The 19437-nt window shown below is 40.9% G+C and overlaps 1 protein-coding gene across 8 annotated transcripts in view; it reads left to right on the top strand.

Moving 5' to 3' along the window:
• Positions 1-15161, top strand: part of ZFYVE26 (zinc finger FYVE-type containing 26) — a 387669-nt gene extending 372508 nt beyond the window's left edge. For 7 of the 8 annotated variants that reach the window (XM_072427512.1, XM_072427511.1, XM_072427513.1 and 4 more), the window contains 3 exons: positions 9076-9258; positions 13704-13748; positions 14577-15161. In XM_072427512.1, coding sequence (XP_072283613.1) covers positions 9076-9258; positions 13704-13748; positions 14577-14786 — 438 coding nt within the window. In that variant the 3' untranslated portion in view covers positions 14787-15161. Of the gene's footprint in view, positions 1-9075; positions 9259-13703; positions 13749-14576 lie in introns of those variants that run through there. The other variant, XR_011922929.1, reaches the window with a different exon arrangement.
• The last annotated feature ends 4276 nt before the right edge of the window (positions 15162-19437 follow it).

Here is a 19437-nt window from a genome sequence, read left to right as displayed (position 1 = left end):
AGTGTGACTCGGGATTACCACTTTGTGCAAGTAAAATCCACCCCAAGTCACACTCGGGATTACTGCTAGGGAGTTTATTGCAAGTTAGCAATCATAAGTAGGCAGAAGGGTAAAGGAACTTTGGCCTTTTTTTTTTTTTTTAAAAACAATCTTAAGGACATGATTTATTTTGTAAAGATTTGGCAAATATTTTCAATGTGTGGGAGGAAAGAGATAGATTCCTCCACACAAGCAAATATGTGTGACATATAAAGGGTAATATTCTTACACATGTGTGGTAAATAACATTACAGAAATTAATTCAGTGAGGAATCGAAAAATGAGCCAGATTTTAACAAACAAACAAAGAAACAAAGAAAGGAAGTAGGGTAGAAGAATAATACACCAGCATAAATGTGATCACTAAAATCACTAAAATACACCTTAGGGAAGAAAATGAATAATTCTTTATTGGATGTAAGGTAAATTGTCCATTAAAGTGAAAATCGTGAGTAAAAGGTATGAAAAATATTGTTCATTAGAGTAAAAATTATTTCTATGACATTACATCATTGAGGCCAGGTGGAACTGTGGCATTCAATCCTTGGATCCATTTAGTTTCAGCTTTTAAAAGGGCTACATCAAAATTTCCTCCCCTCGGGTTAGGGTTGATTTTTTTTTTTCAGTACAGAAAAAGATATTATTTTGGTGTTAAAGTTATGTAACATGGCAACATGATGGCTAACTGGGGTAGTTATTGTTCCTATATTATTAAGGTACAGATGTTCATATATGCATTTTTTGAGTTCCCTTTTCGTTTTTCCCTTTATAAAACCTGTCGCATATGCATGTAATGAGATATATAACACCAAAAGTGGTGCAGTTTACATGATGTTTAATGGTGTGCCATTTGTTATTGGGTAGTAAAAAAAACCTTTCTGTTCGTTGAGCCAAGGGCACAGTGAGCACTTACCACATCTCACAGTGCCCTTGGCTCAACGTTCGAGAAAGGTCACTTGAGGTAAAATGTACTAGAATGTCCTTTAATGAGGCAGATTTTCTTTAGGTAATATTGGGATGTGGGTTTTCAATGTCTTTGGATCACTTACAAGTATTCCCGTGTTTTTTAAGTTTTTTGTGCACTTTTACATGTTGGTTGTTGAATGTCGTGATTAGTGTTGGTGTTCTAATTTGGGTCATCCTTATATTCGGCTGTTCGAATTCCAGTGGACCCGACCCGAAAAACACGTGGTTCGCAGGCTCGTCTTCAGCCCTCCCACAGTGCCTGGGGACCTCCCTCATAATGCCTAGGGCCCTGCACTAGGAGCAGGGATCCTCTCCTCCATCTTTGTGGTGGCAGGCAGCCGATTGGCTGTCTGTCACCACATGCCACACTGGCAGCCATTGGCCTATAAAAGGCCAGGGTTTGCCTGCATTTACCAATCCTGACAGAGATCTGCTAGCAGGCAAAACCTCTCTGGGCTGCTGGCAGTGTCAAAGTAAAATAAAATTGCTGTAGTTAGATAATTAGACTGTGTCACTGTTAGTCAGATAGATAGTTGGATTGTACTGTATTGCTTCAGTCCTGTAATCTACTCTACTCAGATAGGTAGTGTTTCACTGTTAGTCAGATAGATAGATAGATAGTCTGTGTGCTACGTACAGGCAGCCAGAGCCAGGGTACCCAGACGGCGTGCACACCATACACTTGTACCAAGACAGTCAGACAGACACAGTGACGGACGTTACATTTGCATACTGTGCTGCATATTACAAGCGTCACCGCTGAAGGAAAGTAGCGCATACAACACACATACACCTACTCCTGATCTCCTACTGATACACCTACCTGATACACCTACCTACTACCTGATCTCCTACTTCTTCCTTCTTGGCTGGAAAGTCTCATGTAGAGCAGAATGTTCATGAGTACGTAGAGTCCTACCGAGGGGTTTGGAGAGAGCGGAGCTGGACAGTTGAAAAAAGGCAAAAACCCAAACAAACAAGTTGCTTAAGCACACATTTAAAAAGTCACCACCTGGTAACCTGGCGGTAACACCTGGGCATCGACCTTCGCCCCAGAAGCAAGCTCAAGCTGCTAGATCTTCCTCTGCTGCCTTTCCTCCTTCTGCCACCAAATGTTCCCTTGTTGCTACCAGCAATTTAAGTGGGGGATGTAGCTGAGCATTACAGTTTTCAGGCTCCACCAGCTGATTGCGTTTGAGCTCCTCCCTTACCAGCTGGTGAACTCCAATGCGTTCCGTTATGCATTCCTCTGCGCGAACCCACAGTACGTAATGCCCAAGAGGTAGTACAAAAATGTGTTCCTGCTTTGCATGAACAAGTGCAGAGCAATGTGTCCATGGCCCTGTAGCACTCCAAGGTGCACATGACAACCTACAGTTGGTCAAGTAAGCACGGACTGGGAAGATATATTTCTTATACAGCTCACTGGGTAACTTTGGTGACAGGCGGGAAAGATGCAGCTGCAAGAAGGCCTGCATACCTAGCTCCGCCCAGAGCACATCGACATGCAATCTCCTCCTCGACCTCCATTTTCACCTCCTCCTTTGACTCCTCCTTTGCTTCAACCTTTTCCTCCAGGGACATTTTGCCATGGAGACCCAGCACCTCCCATCCACCAGCATCTGTTCCCCGCCAGCAGCAACCTGCAGTTTGCTATTTTGGTGCACAAGTCAGACGTTGCCAGGCAGTCCTGAGGTTGTGATGTCTTGGTTCCCTCAGCCACACGATTGCAACCATTCTCAGTGCCCTGCGGGAGCAGGAGAGCATATGGCTAACCCCGCACAGACTCCATCTAGGCAAGGTCATGAATGACAACAAGGTCAATCTGCTGGCAGCCCTGCATTCTGGGGAACTCACACACATACCTTGCCTGGCCCATGTCATAAACCTTATAGTACAACCCTTCCTTGCAAAGTACCCAGGCCTCCAGCCGCTGTTGCTGAAGGCAAGAAAGTTGTCAGTGCATTTCCGCTGGTCAGCCAGTGCCAGATTGAGGTTTTGCTGTAAATCAACCAATCTGATGGTGACGCAGTTGTGCTCAGCCTTTCCGTATGCCAGCAGCAGCAGTAGGGATCCCTATGGCAGTTACACCAGCCATGGCAGCCAAACAACTACCTTAGGCGGCATGGTCAGGCAGCAGGAAAGGTCATCTAAGCCAAACTATGCATGTTTTTTTTTAAGGAGGAAAGCCGCCAGTCATGCAGCAGGTGCCAGTGACAGTCAGTCCGCAGCCTTACTCAATCATGGTGCAGGAATACCTGAGCTCTACATGGGACATCTGCAACCTGCAAAGCCAGGACCCACTGCGCTACTGGGCATCCAAGCTTTGAGCAGTGGCCGGAGCTGGCAGAACATGCCATTCAGATCCTTGCCCGCCCAGCTAAAAGAATGTTCAGTGCAGCTTGGGGCATAGTGAGTGACAAGTGCACTCGCCTCTGCGCAGAAAATGTCGACCAACTCCTATTAAAATGAATAAGGCTTGGATCGGCAGTGACTTCAACACCCCCTCTGCAGAGTGCACTGATTAGTCGTTAACTGCTGCACGGCCTGCTGACACCTTGACAGGAAGAGCACTTTCACAGCCTTCTGCATCTCCTCCTCCTCCCCCTCCCCCTCGTGGCCCTCTACCTCTACTCTCTCTGAGTCCTATAACTTGCAATAAAGCTGTGTAACTGCCTAATTTTTGTACGGAGGACCTCCCTTGGGGCCCTCTGCCTCTGTCTACTTTGAGGCCTACATCGCTTGCAACAGAGCTGTGTAACTGGCTAATTTTTGTATGGATCTCCTCCCCCTCGGGGCCCTTTGCCTGTATCTACTGTGAGGCCTATATCACTTGTAACGGAGCTGTGTAACTGGCTAATTTTTGTACGGAGGACCTCCCTTGGGGTCCTCTGCCTCTATCTACTGTGAGGCCTATATAACTTGTAATAATAATGTAATAAAACTGTGTAACTGGCTAGTTTTTTGACTGAAGACCCCCCTCAGGGCCCTCTGCTTCTACTTTGAAACCTGTTAATGGCTTTTTACAGAGCGGTGAAACCTGGTGGCTAATCTTTGGACCGGAGGAACCCCTTCAGGGCCCTCTCTGCCTCTCCTCGGAGGCCTATAAAAAATCTGGCATGTTCCCTTGACTGCACCATAAAATGGCCTTGCCAGCAACATAAAAAAGCCTTCCTGATTTTTTTTCTTGTACAGTGTTGTGCAGAGCTGTGGGAGTCTTGACATGTCTTTTTAAATGTATTTGTAGGTTGTAGAAGCTCTACACAGTCCTGAAAAATAAATCCGAATTGTCCCCCTATTGACTTGATCACCCAAACAATATCGGTCTATTCGAGTGAATAGCTGTTGAATCAAATAGTGAGATATTCTACCAACACTAGTCGTGATGACCCTGACATTAGTTTATGATGGGAAGGATATTTTTTGAATTGAGAGTAAGTCACGATCTTTAGATATGGCTTGTTGATATGCTCTCTTAAGAAGTTTCTTACTGTAGCCTCTGGCAAGAAGCTTTTGCTGTAATGCTGAAGATTCTTTTTTAAAATCTAACCAATCTGTACAATTGCTCCTTAACCTAAGATATTAGCTCATTGGAATACTTTTCTTTAATGGGAAAGGATTAGTGCTTTGCATGTGTAGTATTGTATTGCCAGCATCAATATCTGTTCCAGCTTACTGCTTCTCCGATCGTCCCTTATGATATCACAACAATATGTAAGTAGCCTATGAGATTACAACAATATAAAAGTACTCTATTTTTGTGGGGGAAAGGGACCTACTAATATTTAAACCTGTCTGAAAGCAGTTTTCATTTACTTCCAGGCTTTGCTATCATTCCTCCATTATACCTAATATGTCTTGAATAGAGATAAGCGAATTTCTCAAAATTTCGATTCGGCTGGTTCGCCGAATTTTCTGCAAAGGTTTGCTTTAAACAGAATTTATTGGTGGCGAATCGTGGTAAAAAACGTCTATTTCCGGCCTGCAGAGAGCCTTGATAGTGGTGTAGAACACTGTGCCTTGCAGTGACAGGTGGCAGCAGCAGGAGGAGGAGGCGGTGGGCACTGAGACGGAGCAGGGACCGCATTGGTAACTGGCATCTAGAGTAGGGTACTGGGCAGGCGGCAGCATCAGTAACAGCAGAAAAAGGTGGTGGGCCCTGAGACGAAGTTTGGACGGCATTAGTAACAGGCATCTAGAGTTGGGTACTAGGCAGGCGGCAGCATCAGTGAAAGCCGGAGGAGGAGGCGGTGGGCCCTGAGAAGTGTGGATGGCATTGTTAACTGGCATCTAGAGCTGGGTACTGGGAGGAGGAGGAGGAGGTGGTGGGCCCTGAGACGGAGCAAGGACGGCATTAGTGGCTGAGGCCATCACCTATATGGACAGTGTACAAGCTGTAGCTAGTGGAGACATCGCTTTGTAGGGCACTGCCTTTTTCTATCTGCTAGCTGTAACTTTCTAAAATGCAGCATGGACAGCCTTGTTAACTGGCATCTACAGCTGGGTACTGGTCAGGCAGCGGCAGTAACAGCAGGGGGAAGGGGTGGTGGGCTTTGGAACAAAGTGTGGACGGCATTAGTATCTGGCATCTAGAGGTTTGTACTGGGCAGGCGGCAGCATCAGGAGGATACCACAGAGTAGCAAGGTGACATAGTGTGGAGATGGCAGCAGCAGCAGCATCAGGAGACCACAGAGCGGCAAAGTGACATAGTGTGGAGATGGCAGCAGCAGCAGCATCAGGAGACCACAAAGTGACCTGGTGACAGAGTGGGGCGGTGGGTGGCAACACCAGTACCCGCTGACGAAGGTGGGTGACAGATTTACCAGCATCTGTTCCAGGACATGAAGTAGTGGAATGACGTTGTTCATCCCGTAATCCTGGCGACTGCCAAATAACATGGCCTCCTCAAAGTGCCTGAGCAAACGGCAGGTGTCACGCATGAGCTGCCACTGGCTGACATTAAAGTTACACATGGGAGTACTCCTATCCTCTTGGATCATCAAGAATTCGTTGATGGCCTTTCTCTGTTCGTATAGTCGGTCCAACATATGGAGGATGGAATTCCAATGGGGGGAAACGTCACATATCGGCCTATGTTAGGGGATGCCATTCTGCCGCTGCAGCTCAAGGAGGGTGTTCTTTGCGGTGTACGAGTGGTGAAGTGCATGCAAAGTTTCCTGGCCGTTTTTATGATGTCTTGCAGATGGGTGGAAGACTTCACGAACCGCTTGACAACCAAATTGAACACTTGTGCTATGCAGGGTGCATGGCTTAGACTTCCTTGACGCAGTGCAGACACAATGTTCTTCCTTTTGTCGGTCACCATGGTTCCGATTTTGAGTTTTCGCGGAGAAAGCCATGATTGGATCTCTTGATGAATCACATGGAGCAGTTCCTCCCCTGTGTGACTCCGTCCCCCCAGGAAAACCAGGTGCTGAACAGCGTGACACTGCCGTGCCCTGCACATGTGGTATGCTGGAGGGGCACTGTAAATTGTCCCTGCAGTGGAGGCTGAGGACACGGTGGAGGATGAGGAGGCAGAGGCGAACCTTGTCGCAGGAACAGCGGCGTGGGAACGTGGAGGCAGAAGTGTTGTCACCTGGCCAAGTTGCTCGTGTGGCTGTGCATAAATCACATTCACCCAGTGGGCTGTAAAGGACATGCATTGTCCCTGACCGTAGTTACAGCTCCACACATCAGCGCTGCAAATGTCTTAATCCAAGATGGCTGAGGCTATTTAAAGGGGCTGGCTGGCTGCTGATTGGCTGCATGCATGGCATTATGGGTCATCCCGCCTTCCCAGAGTTCCTTGCCCCATGTCCTCACACGTGTAGCCGCCATTTTAGAAAAAATGGAAATACGCGAGGAAATTCGGATTCGTTGCGAATCCGATTGTTTCTGAAATTCGGATCGAATTTGTCAGCTTCGATTCGCTCATCTCTAGTCTTGAATATCACCCATATTACACTAATATGTAAGTACTATATCTGTGAAGGGAAATGAATCTATCAGTGTGGAACCCTTCTGATAATGTTTTGACTGACTCTTTAGGTCCTTTTATCAGTCTTTTACTATACCCAACATGCTTTGAAATATTTTTGGCATATTATGTCCAACTCCCCACCTGGGAATGCTTACAATCAAGTGTCAACCTAACAGCCATCCATGTAAGTTCCTCTTTCTGCACCAAGTCCTTCACCCTAATATACAGTCTCGTCTATAGGGTATAATATACTTTCTCTTTTATAGGGTATTCTTTCTATTGAAATGGACTATGTTTGTTTTTAAAGTACACATTGGAAAATCCAAGTTCGCATTGCAGCATAAGCCGCTATAACTCTATAAGTCTGCACTGTTAGTGTTTTTTTACACTTTCTCCTGGAAACCATATTCTTAGTTGAATTGCACGTTATTTATCTTGAATTGTGATAGCATCTATAATGTATTAGTAAATGCTTTTTTACAATTTATATTTTTCTGATCTAAATGAGTATGCCTAAATAGTGAATGTATATACAATATCTTCTTACATTGCGTCATAATATTTTCCAAATCCCCTGAGGAAGCCCAACAAAAGGGCGAAATGCGTCAGGAAGTGAGACATATTACTATACCATTGAAGTACCATTCAGATTGAGTTCAAGGTGTACCTTGTTATATGTGCAACCATATACACTTGTTTTAATGTTTTTGTACAATTTTTTAATCAGTCTCTTTGAAATAGAATAAAGATTACCAAAAAAATACCTTTATTTAAGATAATATATTTTCTGAGTGCCACTGTAAAAGTCTTCTGTTCTGCCTCCTTTCTTCTTTTTTACAAGTAGTATATATACCATAGGCTGAGCACTAGTCAGGTTTACCTGCATTTCTTCTTTTTAATTCCCCTATGACCATCTTTTTTCTCTTTTTGGTCCAAAATAAAAAGTAGAACAAAAAAAGAAATTCTTTACTACATTTACCACCCTTTCAACTATATATAGGCAATTTTCATGTAGATATAGGCAATTTTACAAGTAGCCTCTTTTATTTTAGGCTATGAAAGAAGAATATGTATTAATGCAGACATTGACCAAGGCTTGCATAGCCTGTCCTTTTGTCCTAAAAGGTAAATTGTTTTAATTGGAAAAACATGAAATACTTTGATACATGATTGGAAAAGACTAATCAACTAAAACCTTTCTATATATACATTTAGCTGTGATGCTAAAGGCTTTCCAGACATATGTATATTAATTTTGTCTCACAGCACAGAAAACGTCTGATTATTAGTGCTTTGATCTTCTCAAACTAATTTAGCATTTTAGGAGACTGAGATGAAAAAATGGCACTGACACTGCAGAATATTTTTCCACTTTTTTACCTTCTGTATAAATAACTCCTACATATTTGCAAATATAAAACCCATGTTGTTTTCCTTTTCTACTTTTCCTTCCCTCGGTTCTCCACTCCCCTCATTTTCCTTGTTTACTGTCACTTGATCAACACACTGTTCGTAACCTTTCTGTGTTAATAGAAAATGTGAGAACTTTCCCTATATTAATATACAATATTTATATAGCGCCGACATATTACGCAGTGCTGTACAAAGTCCATTGTCATGTCACTAGCTGTACCTCAAAGGAGCTCAAAATCTAAAGTCCCTACCATCATCTTATGTCAAAAATACAGTCTAAGGTCAATTTTAGGGGGAAGCCGAGTAACCAAACTGCATGTTTTTGGAAAACGGGAGGAAACACACGCAAACACTGGGAGAACCTGCAAACTTCATGCAGATAGTTCCCTGGCCAAGCGCTGCAAAGGCCGGGGTGCTAACCTCTGAGCCACCGTGTATTTTACACTGTGCTAGATGTGAGTGGTCTTGTTTTTGCCCAGTAAAAACTACTACTGGAAAAAACAGGGGACCTAGATGAGGGCAATCATAAATAACTATTCAGACCTGTCTCAATACCATTGCATTCCAGAATGAGATTTGTATTGTAAACACTAACTCTCTTTTAAACCAAAGTTGTTAATTGAGACATTGCTTTCTCTAGATCTCTTACAACTTTTTTTTTTTGACAATCTAGGACTTCCAGCTAGATGCCTCCATGGTGTACAGCAAAGTGTGTAAGCAGCTTTTATATCAACAAAACTACTCTGAAATCTTGCAACTTGTCAAGTGCGTTAACGAGTCAGGTATTGCGGCAGAAAAGGACTGTGATCAAATATTGCTACGATGTGTTGAAGAAATGGCAGACTTATCTTCGGATGTAAGTATTTGTTTTTTTGGTCTTTTTTTTTGTAAAATGAGAAGCAAGCTTGTTTCTTGTTTGTCACTAGGACATCAGTAGATCATGGTGGTGAGATCAGGGTCTGTCAAGTTTTTATTGCTGTATTGTCTACGCTGACCACAGACACTGTGGGCCTGATTTATTAAAGCTCTCCAACACTGGAGAAAATATATTATTATGTAAGAACCTGGGTGATCCAGCAAACCTGGAATGGATCTGGTCTAGGATTGAAAACATTAATGGCAGGTGTGTACCCAAGAAGAGTGAATCATGTAAATAATTCAAAAGGAGCTTTAACAAAGTATTGGTTTAAAGGTGTGAACACTTATGCAACCAGCTTATCAAATGTTTTTTTATATTTTTTCCTTAACTGATTTGTTTGTCTTTAAATTGAAGGTGGAAAAAGCTTTGAAATTATTTATTGTGGTGTAATTTTTTTACAAAACAAAAACCTGTAATTGTACAGTGTTTACGCTTTCTATATCCACTGTAGAAATAAGCACCATACCACATTGTGAAAGAATCCAAAATGTATTCTCCAAACAGCTAGTGCATTTCAGGAGGGTTACAGATATGGATGAAAACTAAAAGCAATGTGGAGAATGATTTAAAATGTATTTAAAAAAAAATAAACTCTAAACAAAAATTGGAAAAAGTTATGTCCTGCATTGTTTTTAATTTTAGTTCCCTTTTAGTGGCATAGAAAGGGAGTTCTTTTGGCCTCCAAAACGCAATGGCTTTGTTTCTTTGTGTTGGACAATAAATAGTGAATTATTTTACAAAGTAGTTACAGCTTTTCTGTATTTGATGTATAATGTTATGGCTTTTTCATCTTCTGGGGTCTTGGGTACAAAGACCTCATACCTCATTAGGAATTCTTATCTTTTGTCATGCAGATGGGTTCATCCGATTGCTGATGGGTTCAAAGTCCCACTAATTGAGTTGAATCCTCAACATCCTATTGTTAACTGTAACAATCACCTACACAGGTCACATCAACACATTGGACACTTTTCTGGCTTCTAAGTTGCTAACACCGTGTATAAACTTACTCACCTTTCAAACCCTCCTGCTCCTGAATCATGTACTTTTTTTTAAAGCTTCCTGGAACTAGTCACAGGCTTTCCATAACCCCCATCACAAGGTGTCTAGGCAAAAAACTTCCACCTCTACTGAACCAATCTAACCTGTTATCTTTTTCTTCAAAATCTAAACATCAGCTGCCTTCTCCAGGCACAATAGAGGTACACCTGTCTCAAAAAGGCTTTAAAGAAACCAGACCCTCCAAAGTACATAACCAGCAGTTATTCTATTGTACTCTAGACAATTGTCAAATTTCATGAGGGGATGGACATCCTGATTGGACACTTAAAGACATAGCAAAATGTTCCTCGGTAAAAATTCGTAGGCTGGGGTATCTACTAATTGACTAGATCTACTGTTGCAAGGTCCAATCGTGCTTCTCAGCAGTTGCTTGTGGCATGATATGGCTGTTGAAATTTGGCACTGGTGTAAGTCAGGGGGCTTATGGATGCTGCTATACTTATGACTGAAGATTTAAAACACCACTTTTATGAAGGCAGGTCTATGAGGTTCATCCATGTGCCTCTTTCAGTAGCAGAATGTTATCCTTGTTACAGTATGGTATAAGTCAGCATCAGAGTGCAGTTGAAGGTCATGTGTTGGCCTCCTCTATCCTGTTCTAAAATATATTGGCCATTAACTCCCTCCTTCGTATATTAATGAATGGAGTTAGTCATAACGCCCACTGTTATCCTTGCTCCATGGGACCTTAAACTGGTGCTTGCTGCTTTGAAGAATACATGTTTAAAATACAGGGCATCTCAGAAATCTATTTTTTTTTTTTTATGGCAGTACTTTAATTAACCTCCTGAGCGGTTCATTTCTGTCTGGATTTATATGTCTAAAAGCGGTACATTGTTTTTCACAAAACTTTATTTTACAGTAAAATATTAGTATGAGTATAAAAAAGTTGAAAACACAAAATCATGTCAAAATAATAAATTAAAAAAAATTATTTTTTTTAAATTTAAAAAATAAATAATATACTCATACTATTATATTATACTGTAAAATAAATGTTTATGAAAGACAAAGTACAGCTTTTACACATATAAATCCACTGTATTGCATTCAATACAGTTATTTTGTATTCAATGCAATACAAATTTATTTTGAATTTCGCGCCCCGCTGGCAACGTACGCACACACCGACATCACCCGGAACTTCCCGGTGACTAATCGAGTGCAGAAGATGTCGGAGGAAGAAGAAAGAAGACGTGATAGAAGAGAGAAGACGCGAAAGACAACGCGTTACATCGGCGGATCAGGTAAGACTCCATTTACTATTTTTTTCCATAAGTTTACCTACCCCAACTGTGATTTGGGGTTACTGCTTTTAGCATCTTTTTTCTACCCCGAGTCACATTTGGGGTTACCGCTCAGGGGGTTAAAGCTTATTTCTGCTTAAGGTGGTTTTCTCCTGGTCACTGCCCATTTCAGTTGCAGTTGGTACTTTCTGAGCTTTTCACAATTATGCATTGGCATCTTAACAAGGCAACAACTAATTTGGTCCACACTTGTTAAAAAAAAAATTTTACAAAGTATATGTGACTTCTTCAGTGGATAGCAGCACTGCAGTTAGAATTACCTTGGTGATACTTCGCCATCTGCCTGCTATATAGCAACAAATATGATATAATTTACTATGGATCAAGAGTTTTAAGCAAAATCGTCAATACAATACTCAGTAAAGTTAAAGTGGGACTAAGCCTAGGACTAAGCCTTACATCTCCCAACGTGTCAGGTATAATAGAGAAAGCCTCTAATCTTTAACTTTTTTGAAAACCTAATATAAATAATTTTGGAAAAAAAAGTTTGGGCATTGATACGTTTTTAGTCTATGTGTGCGTGACACAACTGGTAGTGATTCAGCAACTGTTATGCAAAATTTGTTTTCGAGGAACAGTAGCTCATTTTCTATCAGACAATGGCAAAATATGTTCTGCAGCATTTCTTATTAAAAGAAAAGGAGTTATCTTTTATGGTAAAGTGAATACTTCTCTCCAGGTCTGAAACATGCCTACATGTAGAAATGGGAGCAGATTTTAGGCAGAATACTACCAGAGGATATATGAAAAATGACATGCCAACAAGCCCAGAAAAATTCTTTGTGTACCATTTACAAAGAAATCATTTATAAAATCCCAATGTACTGGTACTTTACCCTGGAGATGCTTTATAAGATATTCCCCACTAAGATGCAACTCTGAAGTGGGTACACCCTCCATTATGTTCTCTGGTTCTGGCCACACATAGCCCCCCATTGCTGAATAGTAAATGAAATTAAAGAGAAATTCATTGAAATGCCCATTCACTTAGAGATATGACGCACTTTCTGGGGCTGCCAGTTCGTGAGCTAGCCAAGTCCAATGTTTATCAGCCAGTATACTAAAGGCAGCCAGATGCTTCAACGGGCAGCGCTGCTTATTCGTATTAAAGCAGTACAACTTATGGAGCAGTACAACTTATGGAGCAGCTCATGGCAAGGTTGCACAGCCGACTGGACAAGTTTGATTTAACATCAGCACTATGGGAAGCCTACTTTATGGCTCAATCAAGGGTACTAGATCAGAGACGGTGCTCAAACACACCCACCTTTGAGTATATGGTGAAGCCACAAGAGACTACTGCTCTTTCAGTCTACAGACCCAATCCGACATCTTCCCCTTATTTTCTCTATCCTCTCCCTATTGTTTTCTTTTCTTTCTTCTTCATTTGATTTCCTAATATTCAATCGAAAATTTATGCAACTGATGTACGGGTTGGAATGCTCTTTTACTGTTAAGTGTTCAGTGAACAGGATTTATATCCTGCAACAACGAGGACCTTGTTCTACTTGGCTTACCTTATCATTATTCCAGCTTAAGATAGTTGGATGTTAAATGTTTGACTATTGTATAACACCAGTTTTTGTTTGTTAACCCACTGCATCGAAAACACAACTACATCAAAATGTTGTTTGTAAAATGCTTTTCGCACAGATGTCACACAGTGTTATCTTATTCTATGTTGTTTTTTTTCTAGTTTTTTTCTGACTGTTTTTTGTTTATTTCATTTTACTCTGATGTTTTTTAACCTTAATAACCTCGTACCTAGTAGGTCTTAAGCCTTTTCACCATACCCACTAAACTAAGTAAAACTTCCCTTGCAAGGTAATAGCTCACTTTGTAATTGGCCTAAACTCTTTGTAAACCAACCCCACTTTTGTGGTGTTTATAGATTTGAACTCAATGGTAGTAATTTGTGAAATATAGTAACTCAATGGTAGTAATTTAATGTTGTAGAAAGGTATTATGTGTTTGCTTCTATGCAAATAAAAATTATTGTATATTTTGTTTCAGGAACTTGAGAAGTTAATTCAAGGAATGAAAACTGATGAAGCAAAGGTAAACTGGCAAAACTTGTTTTTTTTATACATTTACCCTAGGAACCTGTTTACTTTTAAAATTGTGAGTAAAAACACAATAAGTTAAACAGAATGTATTTTGTAATATATTTTATTACATTTAGGGACAATCTATGCTATATAGACATGCTATAATATATAAATATGTATATATTTATTTATTCATAACTATTATTATTATGTTATAATTAGCTAGTTAGGTGTTGGCACAAAACAAAGTCCAAACTGCAGCCACATATCATCCCACTGTAGAATGTCTGCAGCATTGGTATGGGGGCAGGGGTAGCATCTGTCACTGTAGGGGGTTTGCCTTGGTGGGTGTTTTGTTAATGTGGGAGTCTACACTAAGATTAATCTGTCCCTTACAGGTCAGATTTGTGCTGTGAGTAGATGAGGTGCAGTTTTGCAAAGACCAGGGCCCATAGGTCTATAGCTACATCACTGCCTCACAGGTGTAGTCCATACTTTGATGAATAATTAACAAATGTACAGTAGAAGCTGCTTCTGCTCACTGTATGTTTTGTAGGATGTAGGGAGTGCAGACATCATCACAAGGGTTCTAATGTGTTTTGTCTGAAAGTGCTTTATCATAAAGATTATTTATCACCAACTTAAACTCAAACATTCTGCAGCTGAACCTTAACTACATAAATCTGAATCCAGAATATTCACAACTGATAATTTGTAACTAGGAGCAGGATTACATATATACATATAAGGTACAATGTAGCTAAAGAGCAGGATGTACTTGTCTTGCTATGAATCCTGTGAATTATTGTTCATATGGCTTTACTGTTTCCTTACTTAGATTAAGGCATTCTTGGCCTGTCGTATGATGAGAACTGCTTACCTAACTGCAGTTAAACAAGAACCAGAAAAAGCTGTCCAACTGGTACAGGAAGTGTTGCAGGTGGCACACAATTTGCATGACAGTGTGGTTGAAGGAATCTGTTCCAAGTGGCTTGTGGAACACCCCCCACTTTCAAAGGAAGGGCAGTATCATACATCACATAAATAAATATCATATAGAAGTAGAAAATTGTTTTTTTTGTTTTCTAAATTTACAAGAAAAAAACACCATGGGAAAAATTAGTAATAAGGCTAATACTTAACCAATGTAAACAACATTAATACAAGGTAATTAGGAGTGCAACTAAAAATAAAGTAATGATAATTCAAGATGCAGTCTGAGAATTGAGTTGTCTTGTCAGGTATATATGACCTCATCTATTTCAATAAGTACTTGTAGTGGAGAGTTTTTTTTCTTCCTTATGGGGGAGATTAACTTCTTTTATTAGGAAAGCTTGCATTTTGTGATTTTTGTACATGTATAAAAATGTCCCTAATAATAGTGGTGTTAAAATGGCGCTATAAATAAAGGTATTTGAAAATTCTTGTTGCCTTTGTCTATTTTATGTGCCTTAAAGTCCTGAGAGTGTGAGGGGGTTACATCTTATGTATGTATGTATGTATGTATGCCTCTATAAAATGAGCTACTAGTACTATAAAAAAAACATTTTGTAATTGGCAGCACAGTGGCTTAGTGGTTACCACTCTGGCCTTTGCAGTGCTGGGTCCCAGGTTTGAATCTTGGCCAGGATACTATCTGCATGGAGTTTGTTGGCTCTCCCCGTGTTTGTTTGGGTTTGTGCCGGGTACTCTGGTTTCCTCCCACATTCCAAAAAAAAAAACATCCGGTTAAATGCAGTTGCAAGCACATGCAAGTGGCTACCGTCCAAAATTGACCTTAGACTGTATTAAAGACATATGACTATGGTAGGGACGTTAGATTGTAAGACCCTTTGAAGGACAGCTAGTGACATGACTGTGTACTTTGTACAGTGCTGCGTTTAATGTTGGAACTATATAAATACTGTGTAGAAATAATAATAGGCTAAGGTAAACCATCAGATCCAGGTGCTTTACCTACCACTGCTCTGGCAATTGACAGGTGAACATACAAGTTCAGATATATTATCAATATGTAGGCAATATAGAAATACAAATAACAATATTGAATATAGACCAAATATAAACCAGAGGTTTCCTCAAGAGAAAGAAAAGGGAACTGACTGTTTAAAACTGATTTTACATGCTCAGGTTAAGTGGGGGCACTGAAAACCATAAAGTTAGAGAGGAGTAATATTGGTCCCAAACTGACCAAATCACCTCATATTTATCCAGCTGATCATTTATACTGTCTGTTAACAATTCCATTAGTTTCACATCCTGTATACGTTTGTGTAAATCGAAAACTGTTGGGGGGATGCAGCCTTCCAACATGAAGTTATGAGGCACCTAGCTGCCGTAAGCACCTGTGCCATCAATTTAGTTTGCAGTTTAGGTAAACCCTTAATAGGGAGTCCTAAGAGATGGGTAAGTGGGTCTCTGTGTATGGGAACAGGGAACAAATTAGCAAGGAGATAATCTACCTTTTCCCAAACAGGAACAATATTCAGGCACATCCACAAAATGTGGAATAAAGACCCAACCTCCTTCCCACATCTCCAACAAAGGTTATCTGCTGTTGGATAAATGGCTCTCAGGCGTTCAGGTGTAAAATGCATCATCACTTTATAGATGTTTTCACGATACAAGGTACCCCTAAAACTCTTGGGGGCATTATCCCATATTATGTACCAAATTTCTTGAGGTATCGAGCTACCCAATACCTCTTCCCATTTCCGAATATTATGGTGAGTGGCTACAATCCCCTCGCCTATTCCTGCTAGGATCCGGTAGATATCAGAAATTAAGCCCCGTCAGCCCGGCCCACTTGCACAGGCTCCCTCTAATGGAGTGGGAGTCTTAAAACCCATCCCTTTTGTGGAAGATTGGGCATAATGATGTATTTGTGTTAAGCTATAGTGATTAATGATTCATACTCTGAATGGTCTAAGGTTTTTAGTGGTATACCCCAGGGTTCAATGTTGGAATCTTTACTGTATAAAATCTTTATAAATGTGATAGAGTTGGTGATTATGAACCATTTCTGTGTTTGCAGATGACATCAAACTATGTAATGGAATTAAGCCCATACAGGATGCCTATAATCTACAAGCAGACCTGTATGTACTGTTTGATTAGGTAACCAAGTGGCAAATGACATTTAATGTTGAGAAATGTAAAGTTATACACTTGGAGGCTATCAACATACATGCTTCATACTGTCTAGGGGGAATTCATTTGTGGGAGTCAGAAATAGAAAAAGATCTGGGGTTCTGGTAGATCATAGACTTAATAATACCATGCAATGCCAGGGTGCAATATATAAAGCTAGCAGAGTACTTTATTGTATTAAAAGACGAATAGACTGCAGAGATCAAGATATTATCCAGTCCCTGTACAAAGCATTGGTCAGACCACATCTTAAGTATGCAGTCCAGTTATGGGCACCAGTTCACAATAAGGATGTTGTGGAACTGGAGAGAGTCCAGAGATGGGCAACTAAACTAATGAAAGGAATGGAGGAGCTCAGCTATGATGAGAGATTTTCTGAACTGAATCTATTCTCCCCTGAGAAGAGACGTTTAAGGGGGCATATGATCACCCTGTATAAATTTATAAATAGTGCATATAGAGCACTCTCTTGCCAACTAATAATTTTAGGCACTTTTTGCTTCTGGAGGAAGATTAAGCACCAGATAAGGAAGGTATTCTTCTCTGTTAGGTCTGTGAAAATGTGGAATAGGCTCCCTCAGGAAGTAGTTTCGGCAACTACTATAGAAGAAAAAGGTGGATGATTTCTAGAAGCACAGAATATAACTGAGTAATAAACCTTTAAAATAAAGATAACAGAGACTGTTGGTCCAGGGAATATCTGATTGCCTTTTGGAATCAGGAAGGATTTTTTTCCCCTGTTGGAGCAAATTGTATCACAGGTTTTTTTTTCCTTCCTTTGGATCAACTATGTCCATAGTGCTTTATATTTGGGATATGTTTATTTCCCTAGTAGTTGAACTTGATGGACATATGTCTTGTTTCAACCTGACTTACTATGTAACTATGTAAATATGGGGTGTAATATAAACACCAATTTCTCAAAAATCTGCTGCATCCAATATTTTTTAATTGCTGATTAGAGGACCTATTCTGTGTTTTGAATGAACCACAGAATTTATAAAAGGAATTAGGAACAGATATTCTTTGCAATTTTATTGTTACTCTGTCTGAATGTTCCCCATCTATACTAGCATATCACAGGACCTACAGCATTAAGGTCATCACACATTTTCTGGTTTGGCCGCATACAAAGTGTCAAAAAGAACTCTGAAAATAATTTTATAGCTTTCAGGCCTTCCCAATACATACCACAGGTTCCTTTTTTAAATCCATACATTCCTTAAATTTTCAGATTTACCTGGGGACAAAGGCCCACAAATTAGCAGACAGGACCAATTTTGCAAACAAGTTGTAGGATTAAGCATCCACATTTTTGCTATATATTATGTTGCTTCTCACCTTGTAAGGACTGCTGACTGGTGTCGCCATTAGGAAGTTAAATAATCTCAAGCATAGGACAAGGCTAAAGTCTGGACACACTGCAGAAGCTTGTTACTGGCACCACCCTCATGTCCCACCGCCAGAAGACACCGTGGACTGTGAGGGCACAGAAAAAAAAGAAACCTGAGGCAGTTTTTTGCCTCTGCAACCGAGTCTCCAGAAAAATCAGCTGGAGCCAAGATGGTGTTGCAGCGTGGCACACCACCAGAAAGGCTGCACCAAGTAAGTGCCCCCCCAAGCTGCATAGACTCTCCTGCTCTTGCTGAGGGAAGCCCCGACCCCTGCCCGCTCACACAGCGTCTGTTAACAGCAGGCACGTCCTCTGATATGCATGATCAGGCTCCAGCTTGCTTTTATGTGTAACTGAAAGCCTTATTAAATAATATCCCATCCAAAAAGGACCTCAATGCTTTAGCTACTAGAATCAAAAGTTCACTTAAAAGAGAACTGGAATCATTGCAGCAACAACTAGTATCAGTGGATACCAGAGTATCGGTACTAGAATCTAGTACCGAGGCAAATGCAACTCGATTTAAGGCTCTAAAAGATGCAGCATCCCATATGCAAGCTCAAATCACCTCCCTTTTTCTACATACGAAAGATAACGAAAATAGAAACTGCAGGCATAACGTTCGGACTAGGGGCATACCTGAGGCAATACTAAACCTGTACTTGGATTGCCCTCCAAGTACAGCCATAGAAATAGACAGGGTCCATAGAGTGAGTGTAACACGTGCTATGCCAGGTTACCCGCCAAGGGACGTATTGTGCAGAATCCACTTTTACAATATTTAGGAGGAAGTAATGCGTCAAGCATGGAGGCATGGAGCAATAGACTTTGATGGAGCAAAAATACAGATTCTACCAGATCTCTCCAGCCATACCCTGAGAATGAGACGTGTTGTTCGCCCACTATTGGACTCCATTCGCTCAGCACAAGCAACGAACAAATGGGGCTACCCCTTCCACCTACTGGTGTTCATAGGTGATAACGTCTTCATACTGCATCGGCACTCACCTGCTTTGTTTGATTTCATTCAGGTCCCTGAGTGGCCGGTTTTCCCACTGAATACACTCAATGCATCACAACGCCGGATGAGGCCCCGTAACCCTAATCCACAACGGCCAATCCCTGTATCGAGATCTGTTACGAGGCCCCCGTTAGG

The sequence above is a fragment of the Pyxicephalus adspersus genome, chromosome 12 (assembly GCF_032062135.1).
Source record: "Pyxicephalus adspersus chromosome 12, UCB_Pads_2.0, whole genome shotgun sequence".
Lineage (NCBI taxonomy): Eukaryota > Metazoa > Chordata > Amphibia > Anura > Pyxicephalidae > Pyxicephalus > Pyxicephalus adspersus.
This window is presented reverse-complemented; position numbering and strand designations above follow the sequence as displayed.